The sequence below is a fragment of the Chelonoidis abingdonii genome, chromosome 4 (assembly GCF_003597395.2).
Source record: "Chelonoidis abingdonii isolate Lonesome George chromosome 4, CheloAbing_2.0, whole genome shotgun sequence".
NCBI lineage: Eukaryota > Metazoa > Chordata > Testudines > Testudinidae > Chelonoidis > Chelonoidis abingdonii.
The window spans coordinates 42,386,416-42,402,819 of record NC_133772.1 but is presented as its reverse complement, the minus strand read 5'-3'; the positions used below and the strand labels follow the sequence as shown (position 1 = coordinate 42,402,819).

General features: G+C 43.6%; 2 protein-coding genes across 5 annotated transcripts in view; both read right to left on the bottom strand.

Annotated features, from left to right (window-relative positions):
* Positions 1-4,797, bottom strand: part of MRPL23 (mitochondrial ribosomal protein L23) — a 79,829-nt gene extending 75,032 nt beyond the window's left edge. Inside the window, exons 1-3 of one of the 3 annotated variants that reach the window (XM_075065095.1) lie at positions 4,722-4,797; positions 3,722-3,844; positions 993-1,075 (exon numbers count right to left, since the gene is read on the bottom strand). In XM_075065095.1, the coding sequence (XP_074921196.1) occupies positions 993-1,075; positions 3,722-3,844; positions 4,722-4,741 (226 nt within the window). In that variant the 5' untranslated portion in view covers positions 4,742-4,797. Of the gene's footprint in view, positions 1-992; positions 1,076-3,721; positions 3,845-4,467; positions 4,566-4,721 lie in introns of those variants that run through there. The other 2 variants (XM_032770448.2, XM_032770457.2) reach the window with 2 other exon arrangements.
* A 3,978-nt stretch (positions 4,798-8,775) lies between these two features.
* Positions 8,776-16,404, bottom strand: part of TNNT3 (troponin T3, fast skeletal type) — a 44,811-nt gene continuing 37,182 nt past the window's right edge. The window contains exons 10-12 of one of the 2 annotated variants that reach the window (XM_075065094.1): positions 15,902-15,992; positions 11,984-12,024; positions 8,776-9,166 (exon numbers count right to left, since the gene is read on the bottom strand). In XM_075065094.1, the coding sequence (XP_074921195.1) occupies positions 9,118-9,166; positions 11,984-12,024; positions 15,902-15,992 (181 nt within the window). In that variant the 3' untranslated portion in view covers positions 8,776-9,117. Of the gene's footprint in view, positions 9,167-11,983; positions 12,025-15,074; positions 15,116-15,901; positions 15,993-16,404 lie in introns of both variants that reach the window. The other variant, XM_075065093.1, reaches the window with a different exon arrangement.

The window sequence follows — 16,404 nt, the reverse complement described above, 5'->3', positions numbered from 1 at the left end:
ATGATTACAGAAGCTCCAGGGAGGGGGCATCAGATGCAAAGGTGGCTTTATGGCAAGGATTGTTTGGCACCAGGTCAGATCCAGGCATTAATCAGAGCAGACTATGATGGATTTTCGGGTGTAGGGGCTAGGGCATAACCATGACAATTATATTGTCTGGTTGTTAGACAAACTTAATTATTTTCAGCCTTAACTATTTCTTAATACTTTAAGAAATATGGGGGAGGGAGGTTGTTAGTTTGTTTAAACCAATTTTATATAAGAATGAAGGTTGGGGTTGGCAGGTTTCTAACTTCAGAGGGGATAGATTTTATGCTCAGCCAAATGAGGAACCAACAGTACCAACCAGGGATATGAACACTGTATGCAGGTGCTGGGCATCTCACTTTTCACCTGCAGGTTCCTGCTATTCCAGTCCTGGGCTACCCTTAGAAGTCTAACAGAATTCCACCAACAGAACCTACAGCCAACAGAATCCCTCCTGCTGTTTCAGTCTTGGGTCCCTACCAAACAGAGTCTACTGATCTTGCTAAACTGTGTGAAGGTTATGTGATATGAAATACAAGGGGAGAAGGTAAGGACTGAGCAAACAGAGATATTGATTTTACCTCATCCCAGGGAAAGGGGGTCCCCTCTGGCTCAGGGACAAAAGCAAATGTCTTGAATTGAACAAATATGAAGACCAAATTCCCCTTTCCCCAGAATAGGACAGTTGAAGTTCACAGATAAAGGAGTTTAGGAAAGCCCAGGACTGGATGACCATAGAGACACAGCTGATCTTCAACCCTGGAGAGGAAGATCTTTCCACCACAGTGATGGGATCTATGAGGTGGCAGGGGAGAGAGAAATTTCACCACACAACCCTCTCGAAATACCTTATTGGAAAATCAACACTTGGGGATTAAAAAACACAGTAGTAGGCTGAAGAGGAGCTTTGTTGAAAACAAAAACATTTTAAACATCCCGAAAAGCAGCTTAGCCTCTGCACTCACCATACTGTATTCTGGTCCTCACAACAGACACTGGCACATTGTATATTTTTTCAAGGTAATTCTTAACATCCACTCTCGTCATCCTGTGCAAAGAGGAAATATTTTGGAGAGGAGGGAAGAAAAGCGTAAATGTTTAAACTGAATTCAAAACAGAAAAAAATATGTATAAACTTATCAATACTTTAGAGCAAATATATCAACAAGTCCATTTGCCAAGATAATTTGACTGCCACAAATATACAAACAAGACAAACAGTTCACAATGGTGCTATAAGCAAACACAGGCTGCAGCAATAACAACAATTAAATCCAATGTAATCTTAATAGTCAAAAACTCAAATGCCAGTTGTATTCAAAGAAGGTGGCTGGGCTCACTCTCTCTATCCTAAGTGGACAGTTCTTTTGTTTTCTTTGTAGAAGTCTCTAATCTCTGAAAACAAATGGATGAGCAACTGTGACACACAGTACCCCATGTAACCACTTATAATCACATAAAATCTATCTTTCTATAATTAATAAACTTGTTTTACCTAAACCAGTGTGTTTTGATTGAAATGGTTGGGGAATCTCCACTCCGGTTAACAAAAGCTCAGGCACAATCATTTTCTTTGATAAAATAACGAATTATTAATGAGCCTGCTCTGTGCAGTAGTGTGCTAGACAGTGCAAGATGCACATTTCTGGGGTGCAAGGCTGGGGAACTTACAGGTGTCACCCTGTATATAGTTCATGAGTGGCTAAAAGAGCATTCATTTAACTTTGCTGAGTGTGCCTTTACATATTAATGGCTGCATAAGCAGAGCTTGAAGAGGCTGCTTTTCACTAGTAAAGCACTGTAAGAAGCACCCCAGGCTGAAGGGGACACAGTGGTTCTGGTTGCACCCTGGGGGATATCACAGCAACACCCTGTCTCTAAGAAGGGCCTCATAACAACCAATGCATTCTCCCACACCACTTCCCTTGGACAAATGGAGCGTCTTCTTAGCCGACAGAAGAGGCGATAGGAAAAGCTCATGCTTAAGAAGCTACGGCCTTCACAGCCTAGTGAAGTTCCTGATATAAAAGTTACCTCAACTGTGATACAGTGCCCAAACCCTACTATATGTAGCATTCAGCCTCTCTATTCCTCAGGCAGTATTTTACAGTTATTGCTCTCAAAGCCTGTCACTACGATTACACTGGAAGCCTACAAAAATGGACAATCTTGTTGCTCCAAAACCTTGCTTATTTTTAAGTGGGACTCACTGTCAAAAATCATTATATACCTAACAGGTGCTCTTCTATAGCATCTTTCTTCAAATGTTTTTAAAATGTTAAGCCTCACAACATGCCTTTATGGAAGGCAAGGATTTAAATCCACAGTTGTCAAAACTGAGGCAAAAAGAGTTTTAGTGACTTGTCCAAGGTCACAATAAATCAGTGGTAAAGGTGGGACCTGAACCCCGAACACTGGACTCCCAGCTCTTGTTTTGTGAAGACAGGGATGCAACATATTTTAACAGCACTCTCCTCCTTGCTGGTCAATAGCTATTGGCACCAAAAAGCTACTGGCTGGCTAGCAATCCACTGAACAAGATCCAGAGACCTTGTCTCAAACAATGGGATTATGTTTTGAAATCAAAGGAACAGATTCTTTAGGATCCTCTTTATCAGTATAGATAGTCATCCAAGACAGGTTCTGCAGCAGACTACCAGAGGTCCAAAAGTAGTGGTGCATACAGCGAATCTTTTGAAGTGTGTGTTTTTCCTCTAGAGTGAGAGGAAGCAGTTGTGAAAAGACATCAAAATTGGACTCTTAATTTGAAAATATAAAAAAAATTAGGGTATAGAACCTTAGCTTGGCTTGGAAGACAGAACCATCACCTGCCAAGTAGATTCACATGCAGGAACACACAACAACTATGTGTTAAAAGCTTCAGGATCTGCAGCCATACCACCTTAGGCTGTGATCCCATCAGATCACATATGCTAAGCAAGGTCAAAACGAGTTAAATCTTTGCAGGAGAGAACTCTGAGATTACCTATGTGGTGGAGGAAACAGTGTCAATAACTAACTAGATGTCACTTCTTGCCACCAAATCAGTACAGAACTATTACCAAGCATGTTGAGAAGAGACACTGTTGTTGGAAGATGCATATTTTGGGTGAGATGTAAAACTCAGCTCCTGAACACTTGTGATCATTAAAGATCTTATATTCCTTAAACAAGTGCAGGAGTATTTCCTTAAAGGTCCTACCTAAAATTCTCCTTGAGTTCCAGTTAGATATAGTATTCTACACAGTCTGTCTGAAACTGCAATGTAGTATTGCTATGTTTCACCCCAGAGATGGCTGCATTTTGGTGAAGCAATTCTAATAAACAATATGCATTTTGGTTGGCAAATGGCTTTTGCATCCTTCACAATGAAAGATGGTATCAAAATTATAGATATTATTTCTAGTTCAAGGAGCGTACTTGCCCCTGTGCAACATTCACTGCACGTTACATCCAGGCAATGGGCTTATCTGCTCAAACAGTGGGTGTGAAGTTTCATAAAATGGGAGATTTAATAAATTCTAATTATGACCTAAGTCTACTGTATCTAACAACAACAAAATCTGACCTCAAGCCTAGTTAACTGTGTTTCCAGAAATATTGTTCTTATTATTATTTAGACTGCTATCTCTGAAGGCTTTCAAACTGAGAAACAGATGACCCTTTTATCTACTGTTTCTCTGGCTGCACTTACTGCATGGAGATACGGAACTGTACAGTGTCTTCTGGCTGTGGCACACCAGGCCTCACCAGTGTCATGAAGAAGTTAGGTCGGAAAATCCTCAGCTGGGGGTTTCCCAGCTGATACAGGGGGTAGCTACAGGAAGAAAAAACATCGAAGTTACTCATAAAACACTAGCGCTATTATAAAATCTTGATTTTAATTGTTTTACTCCCCGAGTGAAATCACATACTGTATACACAGCAAAGAACATAAACCTCCGCCACAGAACTATGTTATTTCAAACTGGCTTATTCCTTTGCAAGATACACGTTTTTGCACTTGAGTTTTAAAAAAACAGGCAGCAGTGTATAAAGAATAAATCATGTGCTTGGCGGCTACCCTTACTCAGCACCATATGCTATTCCTAAGGAACAAACGAGCCCAGATACACTGCTTTAAATGAGTGTCAGGATTCAACTTTTCACTACCATCCAAAGGAGTATGCAACATCGTCTGAGAGAGGTATTTGCAACAGGGGAAGGGACCAAAGCTGTGAGCCAGAGGGTTGTAAGTGGTTTAGGAATGACAGCAAAAGGGATGTAACAGCAGGAAAAGGTGGGACTCTGAAAAGGGGGAAATGTTAGTGGGACAGCACCAGCACGTGGCAAAAAGGGGGAAAACAAGGGAAGGAAAGGAAACAATAAGGAAAAGAAACTGACAGATCCAGGGAGAAAGCAAGCGCGGAGAACAAGCCCAAAGTGCCCCTGAAGCGAGACCTGGGCCGCTGTTGCTCTCACTGCGCTGAAGGGGCTGATAAAGCGCTGCCTACGCTAGAGGACCATCTGCACAAGTGCCGCAGCTGCAGCGACTCCAATGGGGGTGGGGGGAGGGCCGCGGCGGCGGCCTCCCTGCGCCGCCCCGCCCTCGCGCGCGAGGGGCACGGGGGCGGGGGAGCGGGTGCCCTGGCGCAGCAGCCTCGTGCCCCTTCGCGCGTAGCGGAATCGGGGAGGAGGAGGGGCCGGCTACTCACAGAACCTTCCCGCTGGCCATGGCCCGCCGGGCCCAAGGACGGGTAGTTGCGATGAGCGGCGCCCGGCCCAGGAGAGTCTCCCTGGCCGGCTCACGGCTGGCGGAGGAGGTGCTATCTCCCCCTGCAGCTCGGGAGGGCTCACTGCACGCGAGCGTTCAGCGCCGGGGCGCCCCTCGCTCGGGCTGGGCTGGGCAAGACTGGGGAAGGGGGAGGCATGACCCAAGCCAGTCCCAGAGACACAGGCGAGGTGGGATCCACAGGGGTGCCTGGCCCGCAGCGACAGCAGGGCTTTTCAGTCCCTGTTATTGGGTGGCAGCCCCCAGCCTTCACAAATCAGCAGTCAGCCCTACCCCCAAACCTCACCAGATTGCGCTAAAAATCGCCTTGGCTTCCTGGTTTCTGAGGCTGGGGATTACACTGAACCCAGGAGGGGGTGAGGCTGTCTTCCCGATGTGCTCCACAACCGCCAGGGCCAGACACCTACTTTTATTTTAACTGGAAGTTGAGATTCTCCTGATTCCAGGAGCTGGGGCTTGAAGAAAAACACCGACCCTCACAAAAGTCACAGTAAAATGGTGAGGATTGGCAGTGGTGGTGTAGGTTGTGGAACCAAGGGTCAAAAAAAACAAGAAGCATTTGAGATCTCAGGGTGTCTCCAGGGGAGGGAGTCAATTACTATACCTCAGAGTCAAAACATTTGCTATGGCCCCCCTTCAGGTCCAGCCTTAAAGGCATTTGAATGCAGCCATCATAGCCTGGGGCAATGTGGTGAAATGGGCTTGTTTGTTTCTTGCACAGGAAATCATCACTCACTGTCTTGTCCTATTAAATGTAAACCAGCTGCAACCTGCTGTCTCTGCCTGTGTTTTCCAAGGCAGCAGAGTTCAAGACCTTCAGCATCCTCATGTGTGCGTTTGGTTAGCGAGCAAGGCAAATGCAGTAGTTGTGATATATATTCAGATTGTATTGTATTTGATACAGTGTTTCAATCTAGATTGAAAAATTAATTCCAATTGTCTTGCATAGGAACAGTATTATGTGGACTAAAACTGGATCAAAACCTTAAACAGGGCAGTGATATAAGTATTGAGCAGATGGAAGATCTATCTAAGCATGGTTCCTTAGTACAGGCTTAGGCCCAGGCTACACTTAAAAATTAGATTGACCTAGCTACATCACTCAGGTTGCCCTGAATACCTTAGTTAAGTCGACCTATCTCCCAATGTAAATGCTGCTTGGTCAACAGAAGCTAATTCCTCTTGGAGAGGTGGATTAACAACATTAATAGGGAAAAAAAACATTGATGTACAAAGTATCTACACTTTGGCACTATAGCTGCACATTTGCAGTGCCGTAGATGTGCCACTCTAGCAATTCTAGTGTAGACATACCCGTAGTTAATTATCACCACTTCTTACTCAAAGAGGGAGTAAACAGCACATTAATGAAATTAACAATCATACTAATTTTGGAGAAGTTGCAAACCCCAGGGAGGACTGAGAAATAATACCAGGAGGCCTAGATAGATTAGAAATATGGGCAGAAAATAACCCAATAAGATTAACCTTGGAAAAATTAATGTGACCGTGTGTGGGAAAAACAATCCAATGGAAGAGATTGGCTTATGAAAAAAGATTTAGAAACTGTGCCAAGTTTTCATCTCTAGTTTGACAAAGAAACAACTGAAAGAAGACTGCTCAAAATCCACAGAAACTTGAACATAGGACTGGAAGGGACCTCTTGGGTCATTAAGTCCCTTCCTTTGCTATTGCAGGCAACCCCATCATATAATCCTGATCTTAATTGTATCAAGCACCGTCTTAACACTTGTTAGGTTGTTTGTCCTACCCACCCCCACACACACTCACACCATTGGAAGGCTGCTCCAGATCATCGCTCCTCTGTCTGCTCGAAATCTTCTAATTTCCAGCCTAAATTTATTCATTGCCAGTTTATACCCATTTGTTGTTGTGACAACCCTGTCCTTTAGCTTAAACAGCTCTTCACCCTTTCTGCTGTTTATTCCCCCGATATATTTCCTCCATTCCTCTGATCATCCTAGTGGCCCTTCTCTGCACCTATTAGGTTATGAAATAGTTTCCCCAATGGAAGTGATGGAACTCCATTTTTTGGAACATTTAAAACTAAACTGGACAAAATACTAGATAATTGTACTGTAGGGCAGTGGATCTCAACCTTTCCAGACTTCTGTACCCTTTTCAGGAGTCTGATTTGTGTTGTGTACCCCCAAGTTACACCTCACTTAAAAACTACTTGCTTACAAAATCAGACATAAAAATACAGCCGTGTCACAGCACGCTATTACTGAAAAAAAATCTTACTTTCTCATTTATATCATAGAATTATAAACTAAATCAATTGGAATATAAATATTGTACTTGTATTTCAGTGTATAGTATAAAGACCAGTATAAACAAGTCATCGTATGAAATTTAAGTTCAGGGTTAGGCAACCTATGGCACACGCACCAAAGGCAGCATGCGAGCTGATTTTCAGTGGCACTCACACTGCCCGGGTCCTGACAACCAGTCCAGGGGGCTCTGCATTTTAATTTAATTTTAAATGAAGCTTCTTAAAATGTTAAAAACCGTTTTTACTTTACATATAACAATAGTTTAGTTATGTATTATAGACTTATAGAAAGAGACCTTCTAAAAACATTAAAATGTATTACTGGCACGCGAAACCTTAAATTAGAGTGAATAAATGAAGACTGGGCACACCATGTCTGAAAGGTTGCCGGCACGTTTTAGTCTGTACTGACTTTGCTAGTGCTTTTTATGTAGCCTGTTGTAAAACAAGGCAAATATCTAGATGAGTTGATGTACCCTCTGCGTACCCCCAGGGTTACCTGTACCTTGATTGAAAACCACTGTTGTAGGGAACAGTCCTGCATTGGTCTGTGGAGATGGATTGGATGACTTAGCAGGGCTTTTCCATATCTATCCTTGGATGATTGTAGGTGCTTTTTCAACTGTCAATGGAGTTTCTGCCTATTACTGCAGCAAAAAGGAGATGAGACTAGTTCAAGAGAACCCTGCAATTCTCAACACAATGGAGGGCGGTTTGCCGCGAACCCGGAGGCTCAGCTCACTGCGAACCCGGAGGCTCGACTTACGGTTTATTTTTCAACACTGAACTGTTGGCTTCTCCCACAGGGTGTTTTTCAGCCCAGTCACCCTGTGGGGCAGGGCAGCAGATCCTCTTGGTCATCAACATATAGGTGGCATCCGGCAGGCACTGTGGGAAGGTTAAGGATCTGTTGTTCTCGCTGCCCCAGTAACTAGACCCGATTAGGAGAATCAGTGGCAAACCACATCTTTTCCCCTAAAAGGATGCAGACTAGTGAGAGACTCAGCAAGCCTCCAGAGGAGGTGCAACTTCCTTATCCAGCCAGAGACCTGGCCACTCGGGGGAAGTTAATCCCCCCCCCTCAACAAAGCTGGTTCTTCGTGCCTCAAAAGCCAGACTCCCCACGTAGAACACGTTAAGAGAGTCATAGTTACTCCTGCCATTCCAATAGAATGACTTCTTATTAGAGAGATATAATTCAACAGCCTTCCTCATTTGTTAGTGAAAAATGTTACCATTTCTGATCCCATTCGGGAACTCAAAATTTCATCCAACTTGGGGGCACAAGAAACTCTGAAAATGATGATGGTCAGAAATATATAAGGATAAAAGTTGGCCAGCACTTCTGCTTGCCCTCTTCCCCATCATGATGAACCAAACGCAGGGCAAATAAAACACCCAGTAGAAATCTGACTTCTTGAATCCTTACTTTACCAAATGCATTTTATCCTGAATATTTTTGTGTTCCCTGGCCTCAGAGAGCATTTTTGCTGAATCACCCAGATCTAATACCCAGATCTAATATTTTAATGTTAGATTTTAGACTTAAATTTAAGTTTTCATTGCCCTAATAGACGCTTTTATATCATGTTTCAATGTGTTGCACTTGAACATCCCACTGAAGCCTTTGCAATGTTGGATACAATTTTAATCTATTGGAATTAAATAGAAAAACCCAAAATGGCAGTCATGAGATATATAATTGAAGTAGGTATCGGTCACACTTTATTTACAAAATCCAGAGAGTCATACATAGCAATCTATGGGGTGCGGAGGGGAAAACAAAGGACACATGAAGCAGGAAAGGTGCCAGCAGGAAGTCATCTCTGTTCCACGGGGACCTCCTTCCTTTTGGTTCAGGACGCTGCTGGAGTCCTTAAAAAAGGAGTAGGCAATCCAGGCTGGTGGTGTAGTTTTGCTCAAGCATGGGAGTGAAACTGATTTGTCAAAGCGGTAGGGGGAGGCCAGCGATGTTTAGCCACGCCACCGGGGATGATCCTGCCTGCAGTCACTTTCTGTTTCTTTACTTCCAACGCCCTCCAACTTTGCCCTTGGCTCCTGCTTTCTTGCTGCTGTAGTACAGAGAGAAGGAAAACACATCAGTGTGACTGCTGCAGAAAAATCCTCTGACCTTTTGTCTTTTCAATCTGCTACTTTGCTGAGAAGCTCTAAACCTCAAGTCAGCAGAGTGAGCTGATCAGATAGCCTGTGAATTGGATGCACTTGCTCCAGAGCAGATGTAGCACATTCTGAGGAAAGAGATTATCATGGTGGGAACAGATTTTACTTGGGGTCTTCAGGGGATGCCAGGAAGTATAGGAATGGAGGGGTGAGAGGCTTTGCCGCTTACTGAATTGTATGCTCAGAGAGAAGGGGATCCTGGAAACTAGTGGACATGGGCCCCAAATTTCAGAGTGCAGATCCAGTTCCAGATCTGAACATTTCCCAAGTTCAGATCTGGATTATGGGTTCAGGTGCAACTCTGGAAATGGAAAGGACTTCTTCAAACAGGGCTGTACCAGTACAGTGCCCAGAGGCCCAAGTCACCTGACAGTAGAATTTTAGAAATTATTCTCATGCAAAATGATCAGAGCAATATTTAAATACAGCTAAGGCTGAATAAAAGAATTGCTTTGCCATAGTAAAGGGGACTGAAGTCCCCCATACAATGCCTGGGGAATGTAAAGAATTATAAAATGTTTTAACACATGCAAAGAGATGATTCTGGTTCCCCAGAATTACGTGTCCTGTTCTGACTCTCATTGGTACCAGTAACCCAGTCTTACTGGGGGATGTATGGATGCAGTTTCCATATGATCCTCAAGCTAAGGCTTGTAAAGCACTCTGAGGAAATGATTACCAAGTAATATCTTCTTGCATGCAGAATAGCATTTCAACATGCAATTCACTTACCTTCCTGCTGTGAAACAGATGCATGCCTGCTTCCAGGTGTGTTCCAAGTGAGAAAGTTAGTCTGGTTAGGCTCTGCACTGTGTCAGCAATGGGCCACTCTGCAATGCACTGATTCCTTGTGCATTGCATAACCCGTACCCTTCCATCCCAAACATACACCAATAAGGCTACTTCTTGAATCAAACCACTTGCAAGCTGTTTAATCTTATTGGTGTTAAACAGCATAGCAAGGGTGCCGAGCAAACACATCTGTAGGGCCAGTGGAAGTGGATAGCAAATGTTGTATTGGTTGGGATGGATGTTTCCAAAGAAGCTGCATTCGGAACACATGTTCCTCAAGGCAGCAGGGAAGGGATTAAAAAGCAACAGCAGAAGGGTATATTTAGCATGGTTATATAGGCTCCAACTTACAGTGGGTTTTTTCAGGAGTAGCAGACTTTTGTATGGGAGAGTCTTCCATAGAGACTCATACACACATACAGTGAACACTTTACCTCTCAACCAATTTAGAATAGAAGACAATTTATTCCAAAAAAAATGACCTTTTACACGAGAGACAAAGGGTTATTGTCTGTTTACTCAGAGACTATCCTATCTGATATTTTATTAAGCTCAGTTTTGTTTAAAATCATCTCATTCTCCATTATGCTGGCTTTGGGACTGGATCAAAAATCACTGTAGGAGCTGCACGCCTAACCGCCAGCTCCCCAAATTAATGCAGCACCCTTACCACTTCGAGTTTCACAAGGCCTAAGATGTTTCATGTAATGTCTGACTTTAGACTATGCTTATGGGGGGTTATTGTTCCTTAAAACAAAAAGGGACCTTACAAGTTACAAGGCTAACACACCAGGATGAAAGACTCTTACTTTGGAATGTCGTGCTCCTTTTCTGACAGAGAAATGCCCTATAATACCTGAAGGGTAATCGTACCTTTCCAAATGAAATGCCATCACACCCAGAAGAACCATCTCTGGAAAGAGAGGCTTCCAGGAAAAATATCACCTCCTTGGATAATTGGGAGGGTCCCTAGCATGGTAACATTTCATGTTGGTTTTCTGGTAGTGAGATCAGAAGACATAGGAGGAAGAAAATCACCCCCTAGCACAATCTTGCAAGGTTCTATGAGACCCCATACTCCCTATGAAGTAAATACATCAAGCCCTGTGTTTGGAATCTACAGAGAACTGCACCCAAAATGTTAAATTCATTTGACATTCCAGTGTGAATGGGGGATGAGAGAAAGAATATTTGGTCCTTGCTGATACCTATATCTTTGAGTCATGTGCATGTCTGGAGCTCTTCATGGTACAGAGAAACTGCAAAAAGTAGATTACAGCATTCAGAGAGCTTCCCTCCCCTTCTTCACATGACAACTCCTCCTTGCCTTTTACTTCTCTACACACCCGTCCTACCCCCAGCCCCTTGTCTCTGATGTATTGAGGTCTCCTGATGAAAACATGCAACAAAAAAGACATGGGACTCACAAGCAGGAAAGAAATTAAATTAAAGAGGTAAGGTGGGGAAGGAAAGTGGGAAGTTATATACCAATGAAAAGAACCTACACCCCTGACTACATAACATCCATGTGACAGGGTAACCCTGGATGTCAGTCTTATTACACACCTTTCCTTACAATCTCAGCAATCACTTCTCCATCCTGTAGAAGCAAGGACCATTTCCGCTCCTGTGTTCAAAACACTTCAGCCAATACAAACAGTTACGGCTTGAGCAGCTGGTGTCTTTGCAGTGATTGTGGAAAGGTGTGTGCATGGGAGATGATGGTTCTTTTACATTAGGTTATGAATTCACTTCAGTTTGACCATCATTTTCTAAGGGTGGGAGCGGGTTGGAGGTTGCCCTTCCACCTCTCGCCTCATTCCCTTCTGAGAAGAAAATGTCAGCATCAAAGCTGAAGTGTCTGCTGGAACACTGAGTGGATATCCCAGACTTTAGGCTGGGACATAGGTACTTACTGCTTCTGGGCCTGATCAATCCGGTTCCTGAGGGTGATGATCTGCAAACAACATACACGACTAGGGTTTTTAAAGGGCTCTGCCAAGTGACCTGGTTTCCCCATAGGGAGGGAAGTGGTTTACCTGGCTTGAGGTCTGGAGACAGGTGCCTGTGATGGGGAGAAACTTTCTTTTCAAATGAAAACTCTCTTGAGTGAGATGTTGCTAACTAGCAGTAAATTTACAAGCTAATTTCATAATTTACAAGGAGGCATATTATATATGAGGGACCCAACTGAAGGGATGGTGCTGGTGCCCTTGTTAAAATAATTAATTAGTTCACGTACAATGGAACCCAGTTATGGTGAATTCATGTATAGCCAAACTTCAGGTAAGTGGCCTAGGAAGTCATAAATTGCCCATTTTGAAAGCTCAGGAGACCCTGAGAGGTGTGATCTCCTTGTGTGTGCTGTCCTCACCCTCCCGCCATCCCAGCTGTAAATTTACCGGGTAGCTAGCAACATTGAAGTGGAAGGTGGGGTTGACCTGGACAGGTGAGAAATTGGAAACAGAAAAGCTCCAAAGCTGGAGACAAACAAGTGAGTATGCTCAGCAACAAATAACTCCAGGGCTTTCACGAGAGGGGAAGTATATTGGAGGGGTGCAGGCTGCACTTGCCTTCACCCATCAATATAAAGAGACCGCTGCACTTTGGGAATGAGAGATACTCCGACTGAGGAGTATTACTGGGCTTAGGCATATCGTATCTTCTTGGTAGTTAGACTCGATGGGTCCTGTTGTGTTCCGTGGGTTTTGGATCAGGCCCCAAGGATGATGGGGCAAGTGCTCTCCTAATACCTTCTGCAGGCTAATTAGTAGAGCAGCTCTGGTGCTGATTTGGAGGAAGGAAGTAAAGAATGCACAATGCAAAACCCTTTCCAGACATTTATCTAATAGACTGAAGGGTTCCCAAAGGGGATAGGGAGGAAATATTAGAAAGGAAACACAGCAACCATAGAAAGAAAGGCTGGAGTGGGGGATTTGAGGTCCCTCCCAAGCCATCTTCCAGACCGTGGCAATTCGTGGTGTGGTAATACTTGTGTTCCATTGCCCCTGAGTGGGATTCATAATGAGGATGAGCTCATTCTCTCTTAATCATGGTGGAATTTTAGATTTGAACTAGATGCTCAGGAAAGTGAAGGGTTAATACACAGACCACCAGCTAGACCCAATGTGTGGCTGCTGTGTCGTTTTGCCTGAGTTAGCACCTCAATCCTGACATGCAGCCTTGCTATTCCAGTCTTCCAGTGATCTTCTGAATATAGGTCCACTAAAAACTACAATGAGACTACAACCCACTTCTGTTTGTTTCATTTTTCCTGTGTAACCCAATCAGGACTGAAACCTGGTTTCCAGAGGTGAAAATTAACCTCCTTCCCCTACTTCTGCTCTTGGTGTAATTCAGAATTCTCCATTGCCTCTGGACTCCATGTTCTGAGCAAACTCACAGTCCAAGAACTGATGACCCAGCAAGGGTCGCATGGCATTTGAAATTCCCAGTGCTTGAAACAGGAAAAAATCACATTTCAGGACGATCTGCCATCCCGGATTTCCTGGGCCAAGTTTTCCCACAGCAAACAGAAAAAAAGAAAGAAAGAGACTGAGACATTAGAGGCAACAGGACAACATCAAAAAGGAAAGATCTGCTGCATTCTGTACGTACTCACGGTAGTTTAAAAATCCACTCCTTGGATTTGAGTCATTTATCGCAATTGGGTATTTTTTTCAGACCTAGCAGAGATTCAGCTTTGCCCTTCAAACTGATTCAAGGGCTTGAGACTCACCTTTCCTGCTAAACCTGTGACAGTAGGCACAGCAGTCAGTGTCTTACACAGTATCAGTAAGCAATAGGGGTACATCTACACTGCATTTTACAACTTTCAGCACCAGGTTTCAGAGGCCAGGTCTACAGACTAGGGTTCACGGGGCTCATGCTATGGCACTAGAAACAGCAGTGTCAACATTGCAGCTCAGGTGGGAGCTCAGGCTCTGAAGCCCAGTCCCCACCACAGTCTCCACTGATCTCCAGCCTGACCTCAAACATCTACACAGCTGTTTTTGGCACAGTAGTACAAGCCCCAAGAGCCTAAGTCTGGAGATCTGGGCTCTGAGACTCTCTGCCACGAGTTTTAAAATGCAGTGAAGATGTACACATAGAGGCCAGTGCTTAAAACCAGGCCCCCTCACTGTCATCTTGTGTGTCCCGTTTTCTTCCTTTTTCTCTCCCTTGCTTTCTTTGTTATTTTATGTCTTCTTCTCTTCCTCCTTTCTTTTTTTCCTTCTTACACTTTCTCTTCCCATCTCCCCTTTCCTTCTTAGTCTTCTCTGCCTTCCTACTCATTCTGACCTTTCTTCTTTCTGTCTCCTTTTCTCCTCTCTCACTCTTCCTTTATTACACTCTTTGCCCTCTTCACTTTCTCCTTTTGTACCTTCTATAAGCTACAGGGCTCTACGGGGAAGCATGCAGTCTGGATCTTTCAGCAGTCAGTTCTGCACAAAGCCAACTTAGAATAAGGTAGGTTAATTTATGTTTCTCTGGTTTAAGGAGCAGCCTGCTTTGTCTCTCTCTGTTTTGGGGTTTTTGTGTGTTATTCTAAATTCTAAGAAATTTAGTGTTATGTTGCAACCTTCCAGCAAGAGTATTTTTTTGTTTTCATCTAATTGCTCTGTATGTATGGCATGAACATAATAATTCCTACTCTATCTGTGGTGCGGCTGCATTCCATTTAAACTAGTGGATGTCATGCAGTGTCCAGAAGATTCATTCCATCTGAGCATACGTGAATCATCCAACTGCAACCGTTAAACACCACTGTGATTTTGTGCCACTGTTCAGACTACACTCTGCTTTACAAGAATGGAAGGTGAGAGAAAAACGAAGTGAAGGGAGACACGCAAGACTCAGTCTCCTTGTCCCTCAGCCAGATGGAACTGAGTGCCAGTGCCCTGTCCACCTGCGTGCGCAAGCGCGCAAAATCTCGCCATGCAGGAGGCTCATGCATTTTAGTAGTCTTTGCTGCTCCTGTCACATAGGCGAACTCTTTGTACTTACAACTTGGATAGTGCCTGCACCCTGCTACGTAGTGATGTAATCTAAGAGAGATTAAGATAATCATGTTGGTGTGTGTTGTTCTCAGTCCAAATATTTTAAAAAAAATTGAAAAAAGGAAGTGAAGAGAGAGAAAAGCAGCCAGAAATATCGATCCCAGCAGGATCTTGGTCATTGAAGTTTAGTGCAGTTGAGTATGGGCATATCCCATTATCAGATTTGAAAGGGACATGTCAGCACTCTGATACCATGTGACACTTCAGTAAAATGCACATCTATTGAGGCACAGATTTCATCAAGGGCCTCCTAAGAGTTCAGTCCACAGGAGGTCATTTTCATCTCACTCTTTTTGTTTTAACTCTATGGTGGAAATACAAAATCCAAAATTTAAATATGAAATTGAACATGTGATTAAGAAAGTCACTTGCTGATGGAGACAGGCAACTGAAAGAGTCTGACCAACCTCTTTTCATACCTCTCTTCCAGACTAATAAACATTGGGGTTAATAAACAGTGGGGTTTTTCTTTTCCCAGTGTGGGGCGTGTCTCATTTTCATAGATTCTGATCAAATCAATTTCAACTTTAAGACTCAATTGCAGCGTGCTAATAGTAGCCCCATGCATGTGGTAGGCACACAGTTATGAAAAATATAATTCCAATGTGCCATGCACAGCTCTAGCAATTTACTCCGCCGAGTAAATATTCCAAGTTGTGTGTGGAAGTAGCTTAATGACATCTCCACACCACATTTGCTATGGGAGTTTCACTGCTTCCTGCAGATTGGACCCAGAGGTGACCGGTGCCATCAACAATTTGCTTCTCAACCCACCTCATATTTTTGCCTCTTCATCTTCTCTGCAAATTCATACTTCTCAGTTTCCAGCTGGTATAACCAATCCCACAGTTCCTTGGCCTTATCTCTATGCATTTAGGAGGGAGGAAGACATGAGAAATATTTCACACATTTGAAATGTCAACTGTTTGCTGTGGCCCTCAGGACACTAGTAGCAAATTTTATTTATTTTATTTTATTTATTTTTGGTGCAGCAAAACTCCTCCCCAGCTTCATGTCACTCTCTGTTTTTATGGTCAGATTTTACTTTCCTCAGCTTTATCCCTTTTAACATTTCAGCCTTGCACTGTTTCCTCTATCAGGCATTAACACCCTTTCACAAGTTTATTTATTTACTCGGCTCTTTGTCTCCCACTAAAGAACCCAGGGGAAATGGAGGGAAAGTGGTGAATGGGATTCCAAAACTTGAATGAGCAATTGGCTGTGCAACTGGCATGGCAGCTTTCACCAGGCTAAGGTGGATAAGAAAAACTGGCCCA